Here is a 22,154-nt window from a genome sequence, read left to right on the forward strand (position 1 = left end):
GTTTACCTGTTATTTCAAAATATTAGATAAATTTACACTAGTTATTTCAAAATATTAGATAAATTTACTCTAGTTATCTAAACTATATTGAAAACTCTACTAATAGGGAAAAATTATACTTAACATGTCTAACCTAGTCACTAGATTAACTCATCTGTACCAATATTTAGTCCAAAACGTTTTAAACAATGATTTATCAAATTAAATCCAACAACATTCAAGTTCAAACATTCAATCATCATCCCAACATAAAAATAAAAAATTTATTTATCAAATCACCTTCATAGTTATATGTCCTTTATCTTATCGTTCCATTAAAATATATAATGAATAATTTCTATTAACTATAATAATTATCTTAAAGCAAAATTTTAAAATATAAATAATAATACTAATAGGAACTTAATGAGTATATCTAAACATAAATATTTTTCTCAATTAACTTTATTAAAATTATCTGACAAATTTACAAGTAAAATAGAAAAGGAAAATACGTATAGAATTAAAAAATATACTATTTAAAAATAAAATCAAATAGTACTTTTTCAACTACTGTGAGATTGGATTATATTATAAAAAAAAGGGTTAAATATGTTTTTGGTCCCTTAACTTTCAGCGAAAATTGGAATTAGTCCCTCTTCAAAACTTTGGACTAATTTAGTCCCCAAACTCTAAAAATGTGTGAATTTAGTCCTTTTAACCAAATTTTGTTAACTTTATTTGATGTTTCAAGTGCGTTTCATGATAGCATTTGAGTTGTTTACACTGTTTGACACATTTTTGCTTCAACGTTCACTGATAAATGCGTTTGAAACATCAAATAAAGTTAACAAAATTTGGTTAAAAGGATTAAATTCACACATTTTTAAAGTTTGGGGACTAAATTAGTCCAAAGTTTTGAAGAGGGACTAATTCCAATTTTCGCTGAAAGTTAAGGGACCAAAAACATATTTAACCCTAAAAGAAAAGATAAAAATTGAAGAAGTAGAATTAGAGAGAAAGAAGAGAAGAGCTTTTTTTTTTCTTTTGTTAATGAGAAAGAATTTAGAAAATGATGAAGATAATTTTGAGGAGAGAGAGCTACATGACAAAATGCATCTAATATAAATTATTTTTTTACTTTAAAACAAAGCATAAAAATAAAAATGAAAAAGGTTTCGAATATTTAGAAACAGGCATTCATTATTATATTAATTTCCAATTGTCAATATATTAAGCCAGATTTTGGAAAGTGACATGTATAATAGACAAAGTGACATGTACAGTTCAGCTTTTTCCAAATATTTAGGAAGTACGATTAGTGACTATTGAATCATTTACTTAAAGATGCATTCCTCGTAATAAATGAAGTTGTAATTCTTACTTTATATAATTTTGCATTTGATGGTGGTTATCTGTCATCTGATAACTATTTTATAGCTTAAGAAAACATGTAGAAAAGTAATGGAATTGATTTGACTTACCTTTTTGACAAAATGAAGTCAGGGAAACTCATACTAAAAGCAACAAGCCATATTTGAAGCCAAGTTAGGAGTTTGAAAACGTAATGTGTGAGTTGAACTGCTAGTGCTGAAAAGAATTGAAAAGGACCTTTATTTATACACGCGGATCTAGGAAAACCTCATTTCTAGATGCATGTCTTTTCGTTTCGCATCCACAAATTCTCAAGTAATGATTAATTCTAGCTCCCAAGAATGGGATATTTCTAACATTTCTTTAAAGTGAAAACTCTTTCATTAATATATATATATCATTAATATAAAGATAATTCAAATAATACATAACTAGTTGATTAGTCGTTTTTAATCACCTCTTATATACAAAATTCATTTAATGCAAATATATATCTTTTGATGGACACTTCAATACAGACTTCGAGAGGGAACTTTATAGAAACAAATATAAATATAATAGATAGTCTGAGGTGATAAAAAAAAGTAAAGATAGAGAGAGAGATCAAAAGAAATAAACGTGCAAATTAAATGTCTGCAACATCAAAATATGTATGCTTAAAATAAAAACCGATCATTTAATAAATGGACTCTGCAGTAGGATTAATGAAGAAAAGAAAAAGATCTTTTGAAAAAACAAATATATAAGAAGAAATGAGTGAAATAAGCTATGGAAAGACAACTTTTAAGGGTAGTTGTATATGAAAAAAGGCAGCAAAACATAACAGTGAATAAATTCAAAAAGATTATATTAGAGAATATATATCATTATTTTATAATTAATAGTTTCGTAGTATTTATTAAATAGCATGTATTTTTTCTAATAGTATAAATGACTAGGTCCTAGTTATTGAAATTGAGTATAAGTTTAATTATATTATTGAGAAAAAAAGATGTGACACTATAGCAAAGTATGAAAAAATAAATGATGGATTATAACAACTGGTGATTATTGCTTGCTTAGAATTGCCTTAAGACAGGTGTAATAAATAAGACATGAAAAAATGAAATCCAAGGAAAATTGGTAGTCTTAAGGGTTGTCATCATAGTCTTTAGGTCACCCCTCTGCATATACTCATCCAATGCTTAAGGGTCATTGTGAAACTAAAATAATGGCAACTTACAATTATTAATTACTTCATGTCCACTCTAAAATTAAACTAGACCTACAACCATGTCCACCTGACAAACCTCTATTTTCTCTATATAATCTTATCTCAGTTCATTTTTCCCAACCAACACAACACATGGATTCCTCCCACTTTCCTTCTTTTCTCAGAGTTCTTCTCTTTGGTTTCTGGGTTTTAGCATTGTTTCCTGAGTTTGTAGTGAGCATAACAAGGCACTACACATTCAATGTACAGTGACAAAACTCATCATGCAGCATCATGGAGTTTCTTTAGTTTCAAAAGTTGCATTTGCATTCATTTGAACACTCCTAATCTTTCCCCTTCTTTACTTCTTCATGTGTATAATAATAGGTGGAGTACCTGAATGTAACTAGACTGTGCCACACAAGGAACATTCTGAGTGTGAATGGTAAATTCCCAGGACCTCGCTTGGTGGCAAGGGAAGGTGATAGGGTTGTGGTTAAGGTGGTTAACCATGTCTCAAACAATGTCACCATTCATTGGTATGTGCTTTCTAGTTAAGGTGGCTAACCCTCTCTCCTAGAGATTACTGTATTCTTGGGCTATCTTTTATAATAACTGTTTTTCATGTCATGTAAGAGTTACTCATGCATTTTTGTACTGATCTTGGATTGTTGCAGGCATGGTATCCGTCAGATAACAAGTGGGTGGGCTGATGGACCAGCATATGTGACACAGTGTCCTATACAAACCAACCAGTCATACACATACAACTTCACCATCGTTGGGCAGAGAGGAACTCTTCTTTGGCATGCTCACATATCATGGCTAAGAGCAACCATTTATGGTCCCATCATCATCCTCCCCAAGCACAATGAATCTTATCCATTCCAGAAACCGTACAAAGAAATCCCCATTCTTTTTGGTATAGTTTATTAATACCTACCACACAATATATTAGTCGAGTCTGAGAACAGAAGAAAACAAGTCTTGACCAAGGAATAAAAATAAGTAGTCAAGAATAATAAGTTTAATTAAAGTAATATTGGCATTTCCTACATAATGGTATGATCAAGATTAGCTCCTTTTTTATATTTAGAGATACTATCTCATACATATACACATATATAATGTTATAAGTATATTTATATTTACATATACAATTAATTTGTTGAGTTTAGTGACATATATGGTGGTAACTTGGTTTTGGGATTGCAGGGGAATGGTTTAATGTAGACCCAGAAGCTGTAATAAGTCAAGCCCTGCAGACAGGAGGGGGACCTAATGTTTCAGATGCATACACCGTCAATGGACTTCCTGGGCCTTTGTATAATTGTTCCTCTAAAGGTACAAAACAAAATCTTCTATAATGGCACCCTAAAGTTGGATCTTCAATACATCTATGAAAGGGTGTTTTTTTTGAAAGATAAATAGAGTAGGGAACTTTTGAACATGAACAGGGTGTTTAGAGACACAATAAGTATATCCTAGTACATTGTTAAACTTCATTTCTCAATCATATTCCCATGTTTCACTTTTACCACATGTAATGGTTGAAGATTAGGTAGAAAACTAGGAGAGAAGATTGACTACTTGTTCGAGAAATTTTATTTCAATTTCTATTTTGTGTTTAATAACAAAATATAATCTAATTTATACAAAATTTTATAGGAAATAATGAAAAATAATAAAAAATTTTTGAATGTTGAAAATTGTCTACATGAAATATTGAAAAAGAGATGTTTTTATTATTTCTTATGCATATCTTTAGAAATAGAAAAAAAAATGAATAATATTTTATAGCTTAAAGTAAAAATAAACAATGAAAATGAAAACCATTTTTTTTTTGTTCTTAAAGTAAAATAGTACAAGTACATTTAGATAAATATGATAGGAGGGTCATTAATTGTGGGAACCAAATATGCTACTTATAAATATCATAATAGAATAGACTAAGTTGGTAACAATAAAAAATCAATAATCAACTGCACACAAGTGCCTTTTCATCTATGACAGAAAACTTAATGATATAATTCATGATTGATTTTTGAAGATACGTACACACTAAAGGTGAAGCCAGGCAAGACATATCTGCTAAGGCTAATCAATGCTGCACTCAACGAAGAACTCTTCTTTAGCATAGCCAATCACACCCTAACCGTGGTTGAAGCAGATGCTAAATACACCAAACCATTTGACACAGATACACTCCTCATAGCACCTGGACAAACCACAAACGTTCTTCTCAAAACCAAGCCATATTTTCCCAATGCCTCGTACCAAATGGCTGCTAGACCTTATTTCACAGGCCGTGGCACCTTTGACAATTCTACAACCGCTGGTATCCTCATTTACAAGCAACCTTTGCACCATTCTTCTCTCGAAAATCTCACCCTTCTCAAACCAACTTTGCCACCAATAAATGCCACAAATTTTGTGGCAAACTTCACAGGAAAATTCAGAAGCTTGGCCAATGCTAAATTCCCCGTCAACGTACCCCAGAAAGTGGACAGAAAATTTTTCTTCACTGTGGGGCTAGGGACCAATCCTTGCCCGAAAAACACAACATGCCAAGGGCCAAGCAACAGCACCAAGTTTGCAGCCTCAGTGAACAATATTTCCTTTGCACTTCCATCATCTGTTTCCATCATGCAGGCCTACTATTCTGGACAGACTAATGGGGTTTTCAAGACTGATTTTCCTGCTACCCCTTTGAACCCTTTCAATTACACAGGAACACCTCCAAACAATACAATGGTCACTAATGACACAAAGTTGGTGGTGCTCAAGTTCAACACCAGTGTGGAGGTAGTGTTGCAGGATACTAATATTCTTGGGGCTGAGAGCCACCCCTTGCATCTTCATGGTTATGACTTCTTTATTGTGGGGCAAGGCTTTGGAAACTATGACCCTAACAATGACCCTGCAAAGTTTAATCTTGTTGACCCAGTCGAGAGGAACACAGCTGGTGTTCCTGCTGGTGGCTGGATCGCTATTCGGTTTAAAGCAGACAACCCAGGTATGTATTTTTCAATGCCAACATTCTTGTAACGTGCTGTATCATATAGAACGTATTCTTCTTATAAGAGAATGTAAAAATATAACAAGATATACTTTGCATACCTATACCTTTCTAAAAGTTAGAAAAGTTTCTATAAAAGTTGAAGATATGCATGACATAATCCCTTTGTTACAAAAGTTTATCAGATAAAATGACGTTGTCATACATGAGTTTGTAAACCTGTCTCTATCTAATGTCATTGTTATCTATGTCACATTTGAGTTATGGTTGAAACAGGAGTGTGGTTCATGCACTGCCACCTTGACCTGCACACAAGTTGGGGATTGAGAATGGCATGGCTAGTATTGGATGGAGCTGGACCCAACCAGAAGCTGCAACCACCCCCTTCTGATCTTCCAAAATGTTGACTTTGACTGATCCTTTTGGGCCGGGTTCATTGGCTCTGCATCATTTCTTCCTCAGTTACTCTCCAATGTTTCTTGTTCCTTTCTTTTCAACAAATGTTTATTCTTTTGATGTGTAGAGGGAAAACAAATAAGTTGTGACTCGTGTAAGTGTGGGGTTAGTTTGTTCAGGTAAACGGTTTGGTTTGTCTTGATGTTGCTGTCATGTTTGGTTGGTTGGTTTGGAATGAGCAGTCACAGGGGTTTTGCCTCCTTACATAATGTTTAAAGCAATTGCTGATAATTAAAAATTTGATTGATTCCTCTCATGATGTGGTCCTTGATCATTGTTTTGCTTCTATTCAAAGTTTAACTCTATATTTGTCTTCTGGTAAGAACAAAGAATGAAAATAAATTTCTCAGTCAATGCTATCGTCATCAAGAGAATTTTGGTTGTGTAATCTTGACTGGAATTTCACAATCACAGTTTACCATAGACTAGATAAAAGTAAGAAACCAATATTCTCAGACCAGTTCATTGACAACGAATTCTACTTTACACTTTGTGGGAAGTATATATACCATGGAACTAACCAATTGGTTTCAATATACTTATACTTAAAACTCGTAGTCCATATAATTGAATCTCGTTACTACTTTAGAGCATCAGGCCTGACGAAGTAAGCCGACTACTTGACTAAGAGGCGGGATTAATCGTAATAAATATAAAAATAGAAAAGAAGGATGGAGTTGACGAAATTAAGTTTCCCTAAAATGATTCTTAAATTCCATTTCCTGCTTTTTCCTTTATCTTTTTATATAAAACTTGGATTGAACTCCTCTGTTGTAATTTTTTTTCTAATAGGTAATTTTTTTCAATTATTTTAAACAATATAATATTTTAAAATATATTTGATTACGGTGAAGATATAAAATTATTTTAGAAAATCTTTTCTAGACTAAAAAAGTTTGATAGTTTATATCTTTTAATATTTTATAATATAATTAAATAAGATAATTATTTAAAAATATTAAGTTCTAAATTATTTTTTATTATAAATATTTTTGAATTATCAAAACTCTTTTGTTGAAAATAAAAATAAAAATATAAGGTTAAATTTTTATAGTTCATTTTCTCTTCTTTGTTGCAGGAAGAAATGTGACGGGTGCAGGAAGTAATTGCCTCCGTATAGTTTTGATCCTTCCTAGTGCTTCCTTGCTAGATTAGGCTTTCTTACCATACGAGTTTGGTGTGCTTTTTATCATCTACTTCATCCTTTGTCATTTATTATTTCTATAATATATTTAGGTTAAACCTTCAGTGCTTTTGTTGTACTCAACTTCATGTTGTGCAAATTAACCAACACCAATCATAGTGAGTTTTGAAGTTGTCATCTACTAGTGTAGTTGAAAACCATGAATAAGACTATTTCATATGGATGAACCACCTACATCTACCATGGATGATCTCTGTCTTTGTCTTGTCACTTTTTTTAATTATTTTGTTCCAGCATCAGGACTTCATGGAGTGAAACTTAGTCACTCCATGCACAAAAAAGTTGCCAAGGACACAAACAAGAGTCACAATTAAGTTTTTGATGATGTTCTTTGAATTTTCAGAAAAGAAACAAAAACTCATCCTATTATCTCCTCGTGTATTAAAGGAAGACGAATAACTACTAAGGCAATTATGCATAACAATAACTTTTTAACTTTTGCATAATCGATGGATTGAAAATAGTTCATTAATTATAATAGACGGATTCCAAGGTTGCTTCAATTATTGTCCTAAATTTTAGTCAATTTGATAGCATAATGAAGATTAGCCGCAATGAAAAATGTTGAAAGAAATATTACTAAACTTTTATAAATTTATCCAGAATTATGATATTTAACACAGTTGAACTTTTGATAAAATGTAGGAACTGATTAATAAATAGTTTCCTTGATGTTAGAACTAAAACAATGATGTTAACTTACATAAGATTACTTCAGTCCAAACTTGAGTAAGATTATCACCTATAAAAAACACAAACATAATCAATAAAAATAATCATATTATTTTGGTATATAAGTTCTACAGCAAGGTAGGACGTACTTACTAACGATATTGGTCTGGGAAGAAAAGAAAGGGGATCAAAGATAGTGGGGAATAATATGAAGTGAGGTGAAAAATGTAACATGGAAGATAATTTGAGAACTGCATTAAGGAAATGAATGGTGATAAATGAAAAAGAGGAGGGAGGATATAAGAAGAAATCTCATATTACACCTACTGCAGATGTAACTAAAACTACTAAATCTTCGTACAATTAGTACATACAACATCTGTTTTCAACATTATATATACAATTATACATACTCCCTTCATAGGAAAACTGTCCTAGAGCATAAGCATAGAAAAGTACTCCTCAAACTCTTGATCAATTGTTGGTGGCCTTGAGTTTGATTGGGCTTCTGCATTGAAAACATTTTGATTCGTTAACCAGCAATATCTAAACAAAACTTCTTTATCAAATGCAGTAACCTTGAAACTAATTTAACAAGTGCTAGCATGGTGCAATAATCTTCGGTGAAATAATCTTCGTGCATATTAACTGTCTAGAACAAGCATAATACCTTGATTTACATTCCATCTTCCGGATGAAAGGACATACACATTAGGATCTACCCCACTGGAAAAGAGAAAATCTTCGAATTCCTTATCTACTGGGTACTCATTGCTTTCTTTGGCATATTCTGAGCATTCACGACCTGAAAAGCCTTCTATCCCCATAAGGTGTTCCTCATCATTGTTCAAATCTTGTGCATCAGTATCATCATAGTGTGGAATGCATTCAGTGTCAACAAATGCTTCCTCTTCGATATAGCTCATCCTGTTTACTGTTTATACATTCCAAAGAGTTGGAGTTACCAAAGCATTATCCGCATCATATCATCTTATCCTAGACTTGATTTTGTACCCTTTACTCGTACACATAACCTTTTTATGGTAAAAAAAAAATCGAGTTAAGGGGAGGGAGAACTCTCACCTTTTTCAACATAAAAGGTGTAAAAGGGAAGTGTAGAGAACAAAGTGCAAGAGTAACATTTATGTAACTAACATTATAGTAGTGAAACCCAATCAACCAAAGAAATGGATGGCCTACCATATAAGTATGAATTTTCGCAATCTGTCTCATGATTGGCTTCTTTATTTACAGACACAGCAGTATCACTGTCTTCCATAAAACTATTGCTATCTTTGGCAGATTCAGGTTCGGACCTTTCACCTGTGTGATTATGAATGCCCTCAAAAACTGGATTTTCATCAAACATTGAAGCATGTCCAGGGGAGTAACTTCCAACCCAGCATTTATGTTTTGGTCTAAGCAAATCCAACTGATCACTCTGTAATTTTCTTTTCTTTTTCCATTCCACAATGTTAAAATCGTCAATTCCATTCACCTGGAATCTGAAAAGAGTAATAGGGAAAAGTCAGAATAAAAGAAAAGGACTCAATAAGAACTGTCAAAAGAACCTTCACTCCTACATAAAGAAGAGGACATAATTAAAACAAGAAGCAAAGGACAATTATTCAGCTAAAGTCTACTAATCATGATAGTGGAGTGGCAAAAAGGGATGTATGTAAACCAGTAAAAACCCAGTTCTTTCTTGATTTCTTATGAAACTTCAGATTTGAAAAGGATAAATAGTACCTACAAGTTAGAAGATATATATTGTAATCAATGTGTTGATGATCGACATCATATTCCCATTTTAGATCATAAAGTCATGTCTTCTTGATCACATAAGACATATTCATATATTAGATCATAATAATCAAGTCATGTCTGACAAACAAAGGTTAAATTCAGTCTATTATCTATTTTGTGCAACAATGGAAAAGCTTACTGATTTACATTTTAAAGAATAATGATTAACATTTTAAAGAACAAATGACACATCCAAATTACATAACATGTAAGGCAGGAAACAATCAGTTGCTTCTCTCTAATGGATTGACATAGAAAATCACTTCCATCAAAGTACTTTTTGCACACATAAATGGTGTTTCCAAAAATATACTTCTAGATATAGTATGATAGCAAACGTTTGATCTATACAGCTATATCACTGCGTGGAAAGCACTTTTGTAGTTATAACATTCTTCTTGTTAATTTTACTGAAGATACGGGCATTTTCAGTGGTGCAAATATAGCTGCAAACACATTACAATGTTCTGTTGACATTTTCAACATGGTTACACATGGAGGAGTTCTTGAATAAAACAATAATATTTTTCAACCATTCCTGTAATATGGTGTCAAAATATAAACAATTAAAAAATAACAATTCAAATGCTAAGCTTTTACATAATAATAAGCAGAAAGGACCATTAAGATCAGAGTAAACCATTTGTAGACTCCTGTTATTATGCATCAACAGCCAGAGTAAAACTTCTTAAAGTAGCTGTTCGTGAAGCATTACCCACTTACAAATAACCAGCAGTGTAGAAGCATATTTTCCTCATTAGTGAAACATTCTCCACTTACAAATAACCAGTAGTATAGAACGCATACTTTTCTCATAAATCTAATCATTTCTGGAATATAAATGTATGGTTGAGGATTGACACTTTGAAGGTTTTCATAATAGAAAAGAGACAAAATACACTTCCCAAAGAAGTAAATTCCAAATATTATGTACCAGAGGATTACATCTACAATCATAATTCTATCCACTGATTGCTGTAGATTCTACACAAACAAGCACATACCTATAAGTCTAAAGTTTATCCTTAAAAGTAAATATATATGTTGACTGTTTCTAGTACAAACCTTTAAAAATAGGTTACAAATTAAATGAAACGGTATTTTTGGATAATTTCTAAAAATTCACTATGAAACTAGAAATGTTTTATCAAATCACTGGTCATAATACAAAGATTAGCTAATAAAAACGCTGTTCAGAGAAGAGATTCAACTTGATTCTACTAAAAGTGACTAGTGAGATAGTTATTTAAGCACACAGAGCATGCTAACAAAAATATATCACCAGGCCTTGTCAAAATAATCATATTTTTCGTTTGAAGGAAGTAAACTAATGGTGTGTAGGTGTGATTTTGCTTTTTAATTTTAAAAAATCACTTTATAAAATTAATTCAATAAAAACTAATATTTAAGAGTAAGAATGAAGAAACAGATGGAAAATGTAAAAAAGAACCAGAATAATAAAAAATTAAAAAGGTTCTAATTTTATTATCTTAAAACATACTTGTATCAAACAAGCTTCTTAAAGCAAAAAATTAAAAGTACAGAAAAATAAACCCTAAATCTCTTACTAGCAGCAGAGTTTTCAATATCCAGCAACTGACATAAAAATTAAGGTTTTCATTAGCATACCATATTGGATGAGAGCAACAGTATAGTGAAATATACAATAGAAAATGGGTCATTCATCGTTTTTTTATAAAAAATAAAACTAGAACATGAAATGCAGGAAAGGGTGGAACAATCAGTGATCAAACACTGCAGAAAGAAGAAAAGAGAAAAATCTTGAAAACCACCCAGATAGAGAGTGAAACCTGTTAACTTGAGAAGGGTTGTCCTTGATTTCCTCCATCTGGATCTAGAAAACCAAAAAATGTGATTGAACACAGAATATTAAAGACGGGTTTCAGAGGCAACGAGCCTTGGAGAGAACCTCTGAAAAGTGCAAACATTAAAGATGCCATGCTTAGTATATCCGAGAATATAACATCCGCATTTTCATTGTCTTCTTCTTTCTATGTCATTGCCCACACACTCCACGGCGCGTGCATAGCACCAAGGAAGTAACTATGTCAAAATTACTTTATCTTGGGCATACGGTAGTACAATAACTGTTTTTTCTTCTTCTTCTGAATGATTAATGAAGTGTAGCAACACACTGCCTATTTTCTTAACACATTTTTATTAATTAAAAATTATTATAAACTATAAAATTAAAAAAAATGTTAAATAAATCATGAGATTTACTAAATTTTATTATTTTTAATAATTAATAAAATAATAAACCTTCTAGTAGAAACATGTTTATTAACCTATATTTATTGATTACAATTTAAAAATTGAAAAAACTATTAAATAAACTATGACATTCAATAATATTTTATTATTTTTATTGAATTTTAATTAATAAAAATAATTCATTACTGTTATAATATTTTTTTATTGTTAATTCTTGTTTTCTAACACGACTATATTTTTCTTACAAACATGCCTTTTTAAATAAAATTCTATTTAGATACAGTTAAGTGTTAAATATTAATATTTATTAGTAAAAAAATAAATTTTTGTTCACCACATTATAAAAAATTAATATTTTTAGTTAAATTCCAACTGTAGTGATATACATTAATTCTAACATATTGTTTTGGCTGAGTCGCCAAACTCCTTCACCATTTGTCTTCTTGTCGTCCGGTCACGTTCCAAACTTCGTTGTCTTGTTCTTGCGTCCGGGAGAGAACCTGTCAAAGATCCTCCAATTCAAAAGTCAGTATTCAAACCGTTCGATAATTCAATAGAACAATAATAGATGTGTAGTAAATGCAACTTATCTACCACTTACTTTGACTAGTATTTATAGTTTTCGTCATGGGCTTGGGATTAGTGAAAAGTTAATCACGGCCCAATTCTAGTCCAATGACTCTAATCACTATTTACCTTAATCATAGTTTTAATGACCCAGTTCATTTACCGGTCGATCTTGTACAACCGTCCGGTTAAATCGATTCAGCGTTGCTCCCTTTGGAGTGCTTAGTTTGTACAGTACATGGTTATTACTCACCCGAGTGAAAGGATGAATGATCGAGTAGAACAGTACGCAATGAGTGTTTATGCAAGTTGTCTAGCAACGATATGAGAGTACCAAACTCGAAGGAAAAAGGAATTTGAATGTCGTGAGCGAGAGACAGATAGCGCAGTAAAAAAGATTGAAGAAACGCAGGCGGTTAGGTTGGTGTCGGCGCTGCTCTCTGGACCGCCCGGTCAGTATGGTACACATATATTTTATTATTGTTTTATTAAAAGTTATCCACTCGCTAAGTAAAAGGTGAGAATTTATTTAATAAGTTTTTTTTAATTAACAATAAAATTATATTTTAAAATGTTAAAAATGAAGAAAAGTGTTATTAGCAAGTTTTATGCAAAGTTTGCCATGGAACCACGTTCTTAAGTAATTTTGTGATATACAAAATTGTAATGGCAATTAAAAATTTGACTTTGAGAACTTTTAATAAATGAAAAACGTACCTAAGAAATTTAGTTATCAGTATTTAACTTGTGACGATGATCGCACGCGAGTTAATATGTGTCGTGTGAGTGAGTGTCAGAAGAATCACGCAGGTCCCCCCTGTATGCCTTCTGACTTATCTGCAACATGTGAACATAGGAAATTTGATTTCCTGTAACACTTTTTAGGAACAAACAAACTGTTCCTGTTTCATTATTTTATATAAATAATGCTACATTTAGTACCCACAAGACAATAATTACCAATTAATTCAACTCCTAACTTGATTAGTTCATGTTATCTGGTCCAAAATTATTCTTGGTTAACATCATACAAGATCATTTTTTAAATTCCAAAATAGTATATAATTAGGCATTCAATGAATATGTAGGAACTTTGATTCTTTCATACTACCATAATAGTTGGCAAAAGTATCACAAATTAAAATTGATGATTGAATACTAAAACCTGCATACAACTCTCCACTCAAATCTCTAACTAGATTTACCACATAAACAACAATCTAATTGCCCCAAACATTATATCCAAAAATGAGAAAAGAAAAAGGAGGTGGACAAAAATTGAAATCAAAAGCCAGAAGGCAAATACTTCAAAATCTAACCCCAAAACCAGACAAAGAAAAGGAAAACATTAAGGTGTCTATCTTCTCAACACTTGGGGAGATCAGAGGGTGGAGGTGGCAACTTCTGGTTGCGCCGCTTTCCATCTTGAACTATCCATGCCATTTTCAAGCCCCAACTAGTATGCACTTCAAGGTGGCAATGCATGAACCAAACACCTGTTCATTCAACATCAGCAGATGATGTTTCAAAAACTAACAATGAATCCCACCGAAAATCTTGAATATGCTTATTTGAAGATAGACTTCTTGTTATATTTGTTCTTTTTCATATTGAATCATTGATATTATATTGTAGCATTTCAATCTTAAAAGAAGTTGGTGTAAGAACTATATCATTAAACTGGTTTAATGCTGTCCATTAATAGATGCATCACAAGATATTAAGTATACATTTTTAAGTAAAGAAAGTAAATAAATGAGTTAAATTGACCCTTTCAGTCAATTAGAGATCATTAATGGTAGTATTAGATAAATGTTAAACAATCAGAAACTATTTATGGTAATGTGTCATGGGATTAGAGTGTATTAATTTAGTTAACTCTTGTGTAATTGAATAGTACGCACCTGGATTGTTTGCAAGAAAGCGCACAGCAACCCAGCCTCCGGATGGCACACCAGCAGTGTTCCTCTCAGCAGGGTCAACCAGGTTGAAGTTTTTGGGGTCCTTTTTGGGGTCAAAGTTTCCATTGCCTTGACCCACAATGAAGAAGTTAAAGCCATGAAGGTGAAGTGGGTGACTCTCAGCTCCAATGATGCTTGTATCTTGCAGAACCAATTCCACCCTAGTGTTGAATGGCAACACCACTGCCTTAGTCCCACTACTCACCATGATGTTGCTTGGTGGAGTGCCAGTGTAGTTGAATTTGAAAGGAGGGTTAGCAGGAAAATCAGTGGTGTAAACTCCCTTGGATTGGTTGAAAAAATGTGCTTGGAGTAAGGCAATGCTCGGCATCACAAAAGTCACATTGTTGACAGCAGCAGCTACCCTTGTGTTATTAGGCCCTTGGCATTGTTGGTTTTTTGAGCATTGGCTGATTCCTAAGCCAACGGTGAAGAAGAAGCGCCTGTCCACAGTTCTTGGAACCTTTGCTGGGAATCTTGCATTGGCCAAGCTACGCACCTTGTTGTGGAAGTTCATTGCAAAGACACTGTCATTGAATTTAGGGAACACTGGTCTAAGAAGAGGAAGCTTCTTGGTGTTTGACTTGTTGCTTGAAAGTGAATGTTTCTTGTACTCAAGAAACCCTGTGGCTGTGGTGTTGTCAAAAGCAGCTGGACCTGTAGCATAGGGCCTTGCAGATATGGCAAATGTGGCGTTTGGAGCCTTGGATTTGGCCCTGAGAAGCACGTTGACCGTTTGACCAGGTGTGATCAGAACAATCTTTGTGCCGAAGGGCTTTACATACACAGCATCAGCTTCCACAACAGTGAGGCTGTGGTTGGCTATGCTGAAGAACATCTCATCATTAAGTGCAGCATTGATCAAACGAAGCAGATATGTTTTCTCAGGCTTCACCCTGAGCTTGAAAGTATCTGAAGAAATAGACCATTTCACTTAATGAAATGAAAACTATCAATAATCATATATGATCAAGAATTGACAAAGTTTGTGTTTTTCTTCCATCTTTTTATTTTAACTTTGATTTCTGAGTAAAAGAATCTTGAATCCTCAACATTCAGAAGTTATCTCCAATAGAAACTCTATGATAACTATTGTAAAACTCAAAAAGCTTATCATATATAACATTTTAATTTTTTATATTATTAAAGTATATACTAATTACTTTTCCTTATTACTATGTTCTTACCTTTGGCTGGGCAGTTGGAGACAGGACCTGGAAGACCATTGATGGTGTGAGCATCTGAGATATTTGGTGCCAATCCTGTTTTCGTTGCTTGATTTATAACTGCTTCTGTGTCTGCTTTCCACCATTCTCCTGCCATTTTGTACATATTTGCATATTAGAAAACTGTCAATGTTTCTAACATGTAGAGCTCATAGTGACATTAAATTTCTCATGGAGTTGTTTTTTAGGATCTCAACTTACCCAATACGATGGGAACTTCTCTGAAGGGATGAGTGAAAGGGTAAGGAACATGTCTTTTGGGAAGAATGACAATGGGACCATAAAGGGTTGTTCTAAGCCATGAGATATGTGCATGCCACCACAATGTTCCTCTTTGACCAATGATCGTAAAATTGTACACAAAACTCTGGCCTGTCTGAATTGGACACTGTGTGATGTAGGCAGGTCCATCTGCCCAGCCACTTCTCAGTTGGCGAACTCCATGCCTGAAAATTTAATCAAATGTTGAGAAAATGCAAACAATCAAAACAAATTGGTTCATGGGGTCTAATTATATAACAATACCAATGAAGGGACACATTGTACTGAACATGGTTAACCACTTTAATCACAACTCTATCTCCTTCTCTTGCTATGATTCTAGGACCAGGAAACTGTCCATTGACAGTTACAATGCTCTTTGTTTGGCATAGCCTTGTGAAGTTTTGCATTTTGATCTGAGAAAAAGACAAAGGAGAAGTGTTACAGTCAGTAAAAGAAAATTGATTTGAAAAAAGCATCTCATTGTATCGAAAACATGCAATGAAATGTATTGCACATACGTTAAACTTGTAGTGCCTGGTGACTCTTGCATGCTTTGCATGAGTCAGCTCTGGCAATATCATCACAGCAAATAACATCAGAAACATTGCCTTCATGAAACCTGGCATGCTGAGATAAGCACAACCCATTTCCTGTTTTCTCTAGTAAATCTTGTTTTGAAGCTGTTCAATTAGACAATAGAGTTTGATGTTTGTTCTTTGGATGAAGAGAACAAGAAATGGAGACATCAGCTTTTATAGTAAACATGGAATCAGTAGGATTAGATAACTAGGTGGTTGAAAATGAGATATTACAGACTTGGAATGGCTTCAGCAACAATGTTCCGAACTTGAACCATGCCACTAGCTAGCTAGCTGCTGGTAATGGTTAAAAATATAGAGTACTTTACAAGCCAGATTATATTATTAAGGATCTTCCTCTAACGGTCTACTAATAGAGAGTGAAATATCCAATTAAACATTTTGTTTTCACATATCAAAAATTGAAACTTGGTTCATCACATTTGAAGGGAGTTAGTTCCTTACATTAGACCCTAACTCTATTGATAAGCTACATAAATTCCGTTATTGAGAAATTATTACATAATATTTGCTATCACCTCAATTCAAACTGCTTTTTAATTTATAGAAAAATTAGTAAAGTTGGATTACTAATTTTGTGAAGATTGTTGGAAGTATAATATTGCAAGCATGTAATTATTAGATCATGTTTTGTCCCTACACTTTGAGTGAGAAATGAAAGAAATAAAATGTGGAGAAATGAAAGGGATTGAGCATCACAAATTGGGTTTGATGGACTTGGTTGACGGGTAAACTTCAGGCTCCTACCGTTGAAACTTGCTAATAAAGGAATAGAAGAAAGGGAAAGTTGCATGTTTACATCACATTGTTTCGTTAGCTTTGTTGGTTCTAAATTTCATACTATTCTAACTATCTAACAGCTTTTGATGTTACTGCCTGTGCCACTTTATATTTGTTGTCGACATTCTCACTTATATGTTTTCTAGGATCACTGTTTCTGTTAAATTGTTGTAGGGTCGACTTTAGTTTATTTCTGTGGACTTTAAAGTGAAAATTTTACCCATAGTTTTAAAATCCAAGCCAAAATCCCGATTTTTTCACGGATCTAGTACTGTTCCTTCTTTCATTTATTGCAGTGCTACACTGTGCCTTTTATTTACGGATCTGGCACCTTTTCCTATTCCCGATTGAATTCAATTTAAACTCTAGGACGTGTTTTGATTGGGAGTCACGATTTGGATACGAGAATGAGTGAGTGTGATAGCAGAAAAGATGAAGCAGAGGAAATAATACTGATATGAAATAGAGGTATTGCAGAGAAGATTTGACAGAGATTATGAAAGTAACGCAATGAAAAACTATATGAAACAAAGAGTTACAAATGTTTATATACAAAAGTAATTGACAAGCATACCAGTAAAAACGGTATTAACCGTCAAAAGATGAAAAAGTATCACAGCTTGAATTACAGAACTAATACACCTCCTTAATTCAAACTCTTTAGTGTTACAATTCCAACTTCCTTTATGAGAAACTCAAATCTGGCAATATCAAGAGCTTTTGTAAACAAGTAAGCCAACTGTATATCAGTTTTGCAATGCACCAGTTCAATCCTACCTCTGTTAACCATATCCCGCAAGAAGTGATATTTTACTTTAATATGTTTGCTTCTTCCATGACTAACTGGATTCTTTGCTAGGCTGATAGCAGAAGTGTTGTCCATTTTCAATTCTACAGAGCTTCCTGTTTGAACTTTCAATTCCATGAGCAACTCATTCAACCACACCCCTTGACATGCAGCAGCACAGCCAACTATGTATTCTGCTTCGCAACTGGATAAAGCAATGACAGTTTGCTTCTTGGAACTCCACGATATGGGTGCCTTGTTCAGAAAGAATATATTCCCAGATGTGCTTTTTCTTTCAACTTGATCACCACCGAAGTCAGAATCAGTGTATCCAACTAAACTCAACTCTTCCTGCTTCATACCATAAGGAAATAGTATACCATAATCTGAGGTTCTTTTGATATACCTGAGCATGCGCTTGGCTGCAGTCATGTGACTTTTCTTTGGTTTGCACATGAACCTACTAATCAGTTCAACTCCAAACATTAAATCTGGCCTGCTATTGCATAAAAATCGCAAAGATCCGACAAGTTGTCTATAGTCAGTTTCATTTACGCCTTCTTCATCTTCATCTATTTTCAACTTCACATTAACATCGAGTGGGCTTCTAGCATCATTACAACAATTCATTTTGAATCTCTCCAATAAATCATTCACATATTTCTTCTGGTGCATTATTAAATCGGCAGACGTATGCATAAACTCCATCCTTAAGAAGTAGCTAAGTCTCCCAAGGTCTGTCATATCAAACTCAGCTTTCATCATCTGCTTGAACTCATCAATTCCTTCAAGCTTGAACCAGTCTCCAACAAATCATCTACATAAAGACAAACAATCATCCTTTCTCTGCTGACACTCTCTTTCACATACAGACTATGTTCAATAGCACACCTATTGAACCCGTGATTGATGAAAAATGCATCAATTCTTTTGTTCCACGCCCTGGGAGCTTGTCTCAACCCATAGAGTGCCTTATACAGTTTATACACCAGATGCTTCTTGTCTTCTTTGCTAAATCCTGAAGGTTGTTGAACATATACTTCCTCCTCCAAAGGACCATGCAAAAATGCAGATTTAATATCAAGTGAAAATAACATCCATTTTCTAGCACAAGCAATACTAATGACCAATCGAATTGTTTCTAACCTTGCTACAGGAGCATATAATTCTGTAAAGTCTACTCCTCGTCTCTTTAAGAATCCTCTTGCCACGAGTCTGGCTTTATGCTTTGATATTGTGCCATCTGGATTTAACTTTTTCTTGAATACCCATTTCACCCCAATGCACTATTTTTCGGGTGGCAGATTGACTAACTTCCACGTATTATTCTTCTCAATTGATTTAATTTCTTCAATCATGGCTTCCTTCCAGATGGGTTGTGCAAGAGCATCATTTACATCCAACGGTTCACTCCCAGCCATCAAAGCCAAATGAATGATATCACCCTCTTCATCTACTCCTGCATCTCAGTATATCTCGTAATCAGAGAATCTGGAAGGTCTTGTCGTTTGCCTTCTCGGTCTTCCTGATACCTCTGCAGAATCTATATCTCCAATACTGCATTCGGAAATCCTTGTTGTATCGGTATCTACTCTATCCTGTATTGGTATATGCATCATAGCTGTCGTTTTCTTCAAGCTTGACTGATTGTAGTTCCAATCCCAGCTTTCGTCTTCAAGAACGATCACATCCCTGCTGATCAACATCCTTCTCTTTACAGGATCAAAAAGCTTGTATGCGTCGGTCGAATGATACCCAACAAACACCATAGCCTCTCCTTTGTCATTCAGCTTCGATCTCTTCTGATCTGCAATGTGACAAAATGACAAAGACCCAAAAACTTTAAAGTGTTTTACAGAGGGCTTCATACCTGTCCAGATTTGCATGTTGCACCTTGCCTGACAACCTCTTTGACGGACACCTGTTGAGCACATAGACAGCCGTTGACACTGCTTCTCCCCACAACTCGCGTGGCACAACCTTCTCTTTCAACAAACACCTGGCCATATTCATTATGGTCCTCTTCCTTCTTTCTGCCAAGCCGTTATGTTGAGGCGTATATGGTGCGGTTACCTCGTGTGTTATTCCACAACTTTGACAAAAACTCTCAAACTCAGATGAATTATATTCACCCCCACCATTTGTTCTCAGATTTTTAATCTGCCTTCCTGTCTCTCTTTCTAAGCTAATCTTGAATCTTCTAAACATCTCAAGAGCTTCACTCTTCAATTTGATGAGATATATCCAAATCATTCTGCTATATTCATCAATGAAAGTGATAAAATATTTATTTCTCGCTAGCGTTGGCACTTCCAGAGGTCCACATATATCTGAGTGTACAACTTCAAGTTGTTCTTTGGATCGCATTTCCAATTGTGCTTGAAATGGTCTTCTTGTTTGCTTCCCAACAATGCAGGATTCACACGATTTTTCTGGTATGATGATACTTGGCAATCCAGAAACCATAGTTTTCTTGCTTAACTTCTGTAAATCTTGAAAGTTGAGATGCCCAAACCTCAAATGCCATTTCCAGTTCTTATCTTCCTTTACAGTAGACAAACACCGTAAATTTTCAACCATATCCATACAAACTTGAAATGTGCGATTTTTAGAGATTTTACTTCTCAAAATCAACTTCTTGTTTTTATCAAACACTTCCACTTGATTATTGTTTCCCATGATCACTGTGAAACTCTTTTCTATCAATTGACCCAAACTCAGTAAGTTGCACTTCATTTCTGGCACAAACAGAACATTTTCTATAGTCCCGTGCAATCCATCCTTTTTCTTTATAATGACATTTCCAATTCCTTCTACTCTTAATGTGCCGTCGTCTACAAATCTTACCTTGCTTTTCTTGGATTCATCCAGATTGATCAACCACTCTCTATTACACGTCATGTGATTTGAACATCCTAAATCTAAGTACCAAGATTTATTTAACGATGCTGAGTCTTCTGGAAATGTTGTAACCATGAGAATTAACGGCTCTGAGTCAAATTCTTCCTTGGCAAGATGAACTTCCTTCTGCTCTTTCTTGTTCTGTCTATCCTTATTCAAATAACACTATTTCTTCTTATAGTTCTTCCTTGAACCACCTTTTCTCTCGAATGACTCGCTTCTTTCTTCTTGATCATCCAAGATGTCATTGTTCTTCCATTTCTTTTGTGTAGCAAACTTACCTTTCCAATTCTTATACTTCTTCTTTCCTTCTCCTCTGACGTGCTGGACCTTCAACGCTTGCTAATCAGTTTTGATAGGATCTCTGTCCAAAAGTCTCATCTCATGAGCCTCTAAAGAACTCTTAAATTCTTCGATCTTTAATTCTGCAAGATCCTTAGATTCTTCGATTGCAACAACAATAAATCGAACCGTCTAGGTAATGATCTCATTATTTTCTCCATTATCATCAAATCACTGAGCTTTTCACCGCAACATTTCATTTGATTGGTAAGACACAAAATTCTATTAAAATACTCACTGACATTGTCATTGTCCTCCATTTGCAACAGCTCGTACTGTCTTCTCAGTATTTGTAACCTTACTTTCTTAATCTTCTCACCTCTGGCATGGCAACGTACCAAGATATTTCACGCTTCCCTCGCTGTATTCACATTCTGGATTTTTTCAAAGTGTGTGTCGTCCACACATTGATGGATGATTAGGAGGGCTTTATCATCTTTCTTTATGTGCATCTCCTTTTTGTCCTCCGTGCCATAAAGATCAACCGTAGAATACCCTCCTTCAACCACACTATTGACGTCTTGAACGCGAAACAAAACCCGCATCTGTGTGCTCCATCTATTGCAATTTTTGTCTGTGAGAATGGGAAGATTTGTCGTAGAAAAATCAGCCATGATCCTCCTCCTTTCCTGCTCAAAGAACTTCTTTCTTTGATCTTTTAAATCTTCCTGGCCAGCCGCACTGTATCCAGATAAACACACTATTCTCCTTAGGCCCTCCCTCAACCTGGCTCTAATACCACTGATAGCAGAAAAGATGAAGCAGATGAAATAATACTGATATGAAATAG

General features: G+C 34.0%; 3 protein-coding genes across 3 annotated transcripts; 1 reads left to right on the forward strand and 2 right to left on the reverse strand.

Moving 5' to 3' along the window:
- Positions 1-2,687: 2,687 nt before the first annotated feature.
- LOC124843805 (laccase-17-like) lies at positions 2,688-6,276 on the forward strand. The gene is made up of 6 exons (XM_047320626.2): positions 2,688-2,809; positions 2,933-3,084; positions 3,223-3,467; positions 3,761-3,889; positions 4,596-5,561; positions 5,841-6,276. The coding sequence occupies exons 1-6, from the start codon at positions 2,699-2,701 to the stop codon at positions 5,969-5,971; spliced, it is 1,734 nt and encodes a 577-aa protein (XP_047176582.1). The 5' UTR covers positions 2,688-2,698; the 3' UTR covers positions 5,972-6,276.
- A 1,853-nt stretch (positions 6,277-8,129) lies between these two features.
- On the reverse strand, positions 8,130-11,675 carry LOC124843807 (protein FAR-RED ELONGATED HYPOCOTYL 1-like). Its single transcript, XM_047320629.2, has 4 exons — positions 11,514-11,675; positions 9,097-9,401; positions 8,567-8,830; positions 8,130-8,404 (listed from the first exon to the last, which is right to left on the reverse strand). The coding sequence occupies exons 1-4, from the start codon at positions 11,549-11,551 to the stop codon at positions 8,331-8,333; spliced, it is 681 nt and encodes a 226-aa protein (XP_047176585.1). The 5' UTR covers positions 11,552-11,675; the 3' UTR covers positions 8,130-8,330.
- Positions 11,676-13,623: 1,948 nt separating this feature from the next.
- On the reverse strand, positions 13,624-16,682 carry LOC124843806 (laccase-17-like). The gene is made up of 6 exons (XM_047320627.2): positions 16,474-16,682; positions 16,217-16,368; positions 15,893-16,137; positions 15,653-15,781; positions 14,409-15,377; positions 13,624-14,000 (listed from the first exon to the last, which is right to left on the reverse strand). Exons 1-6 carry the CDS (start codon positions 16,600-16,602, stop codon positions 13,870-13,872), a joined length of 1,755 nt encoding a protein of 584 aa, XP_047176583.1. The 5' UTR covers positions 16,603-16,682; the 3' UTR covers positions 13,624-13,869.
- Positions 16,683-22,154: the final 5,472 nt, after the last annotated feature.

The sequence above is a fragment of the Vigna umbellata genome, chromosome 5 (genome assembly GCF_029865625.1).
Source record: "Vigna umbellata cultivar VRB3 chromosome 5, Vumbellata_1.0, whole genome shotgun sequence".
In the NCBI taxonomy this organism is placed as follows: Eukaryota; Viridiplantae; Streptophyta; class Magnoliopsida; order Fabales; family Fabaceae; genus Vigna; species Vigna umbellata.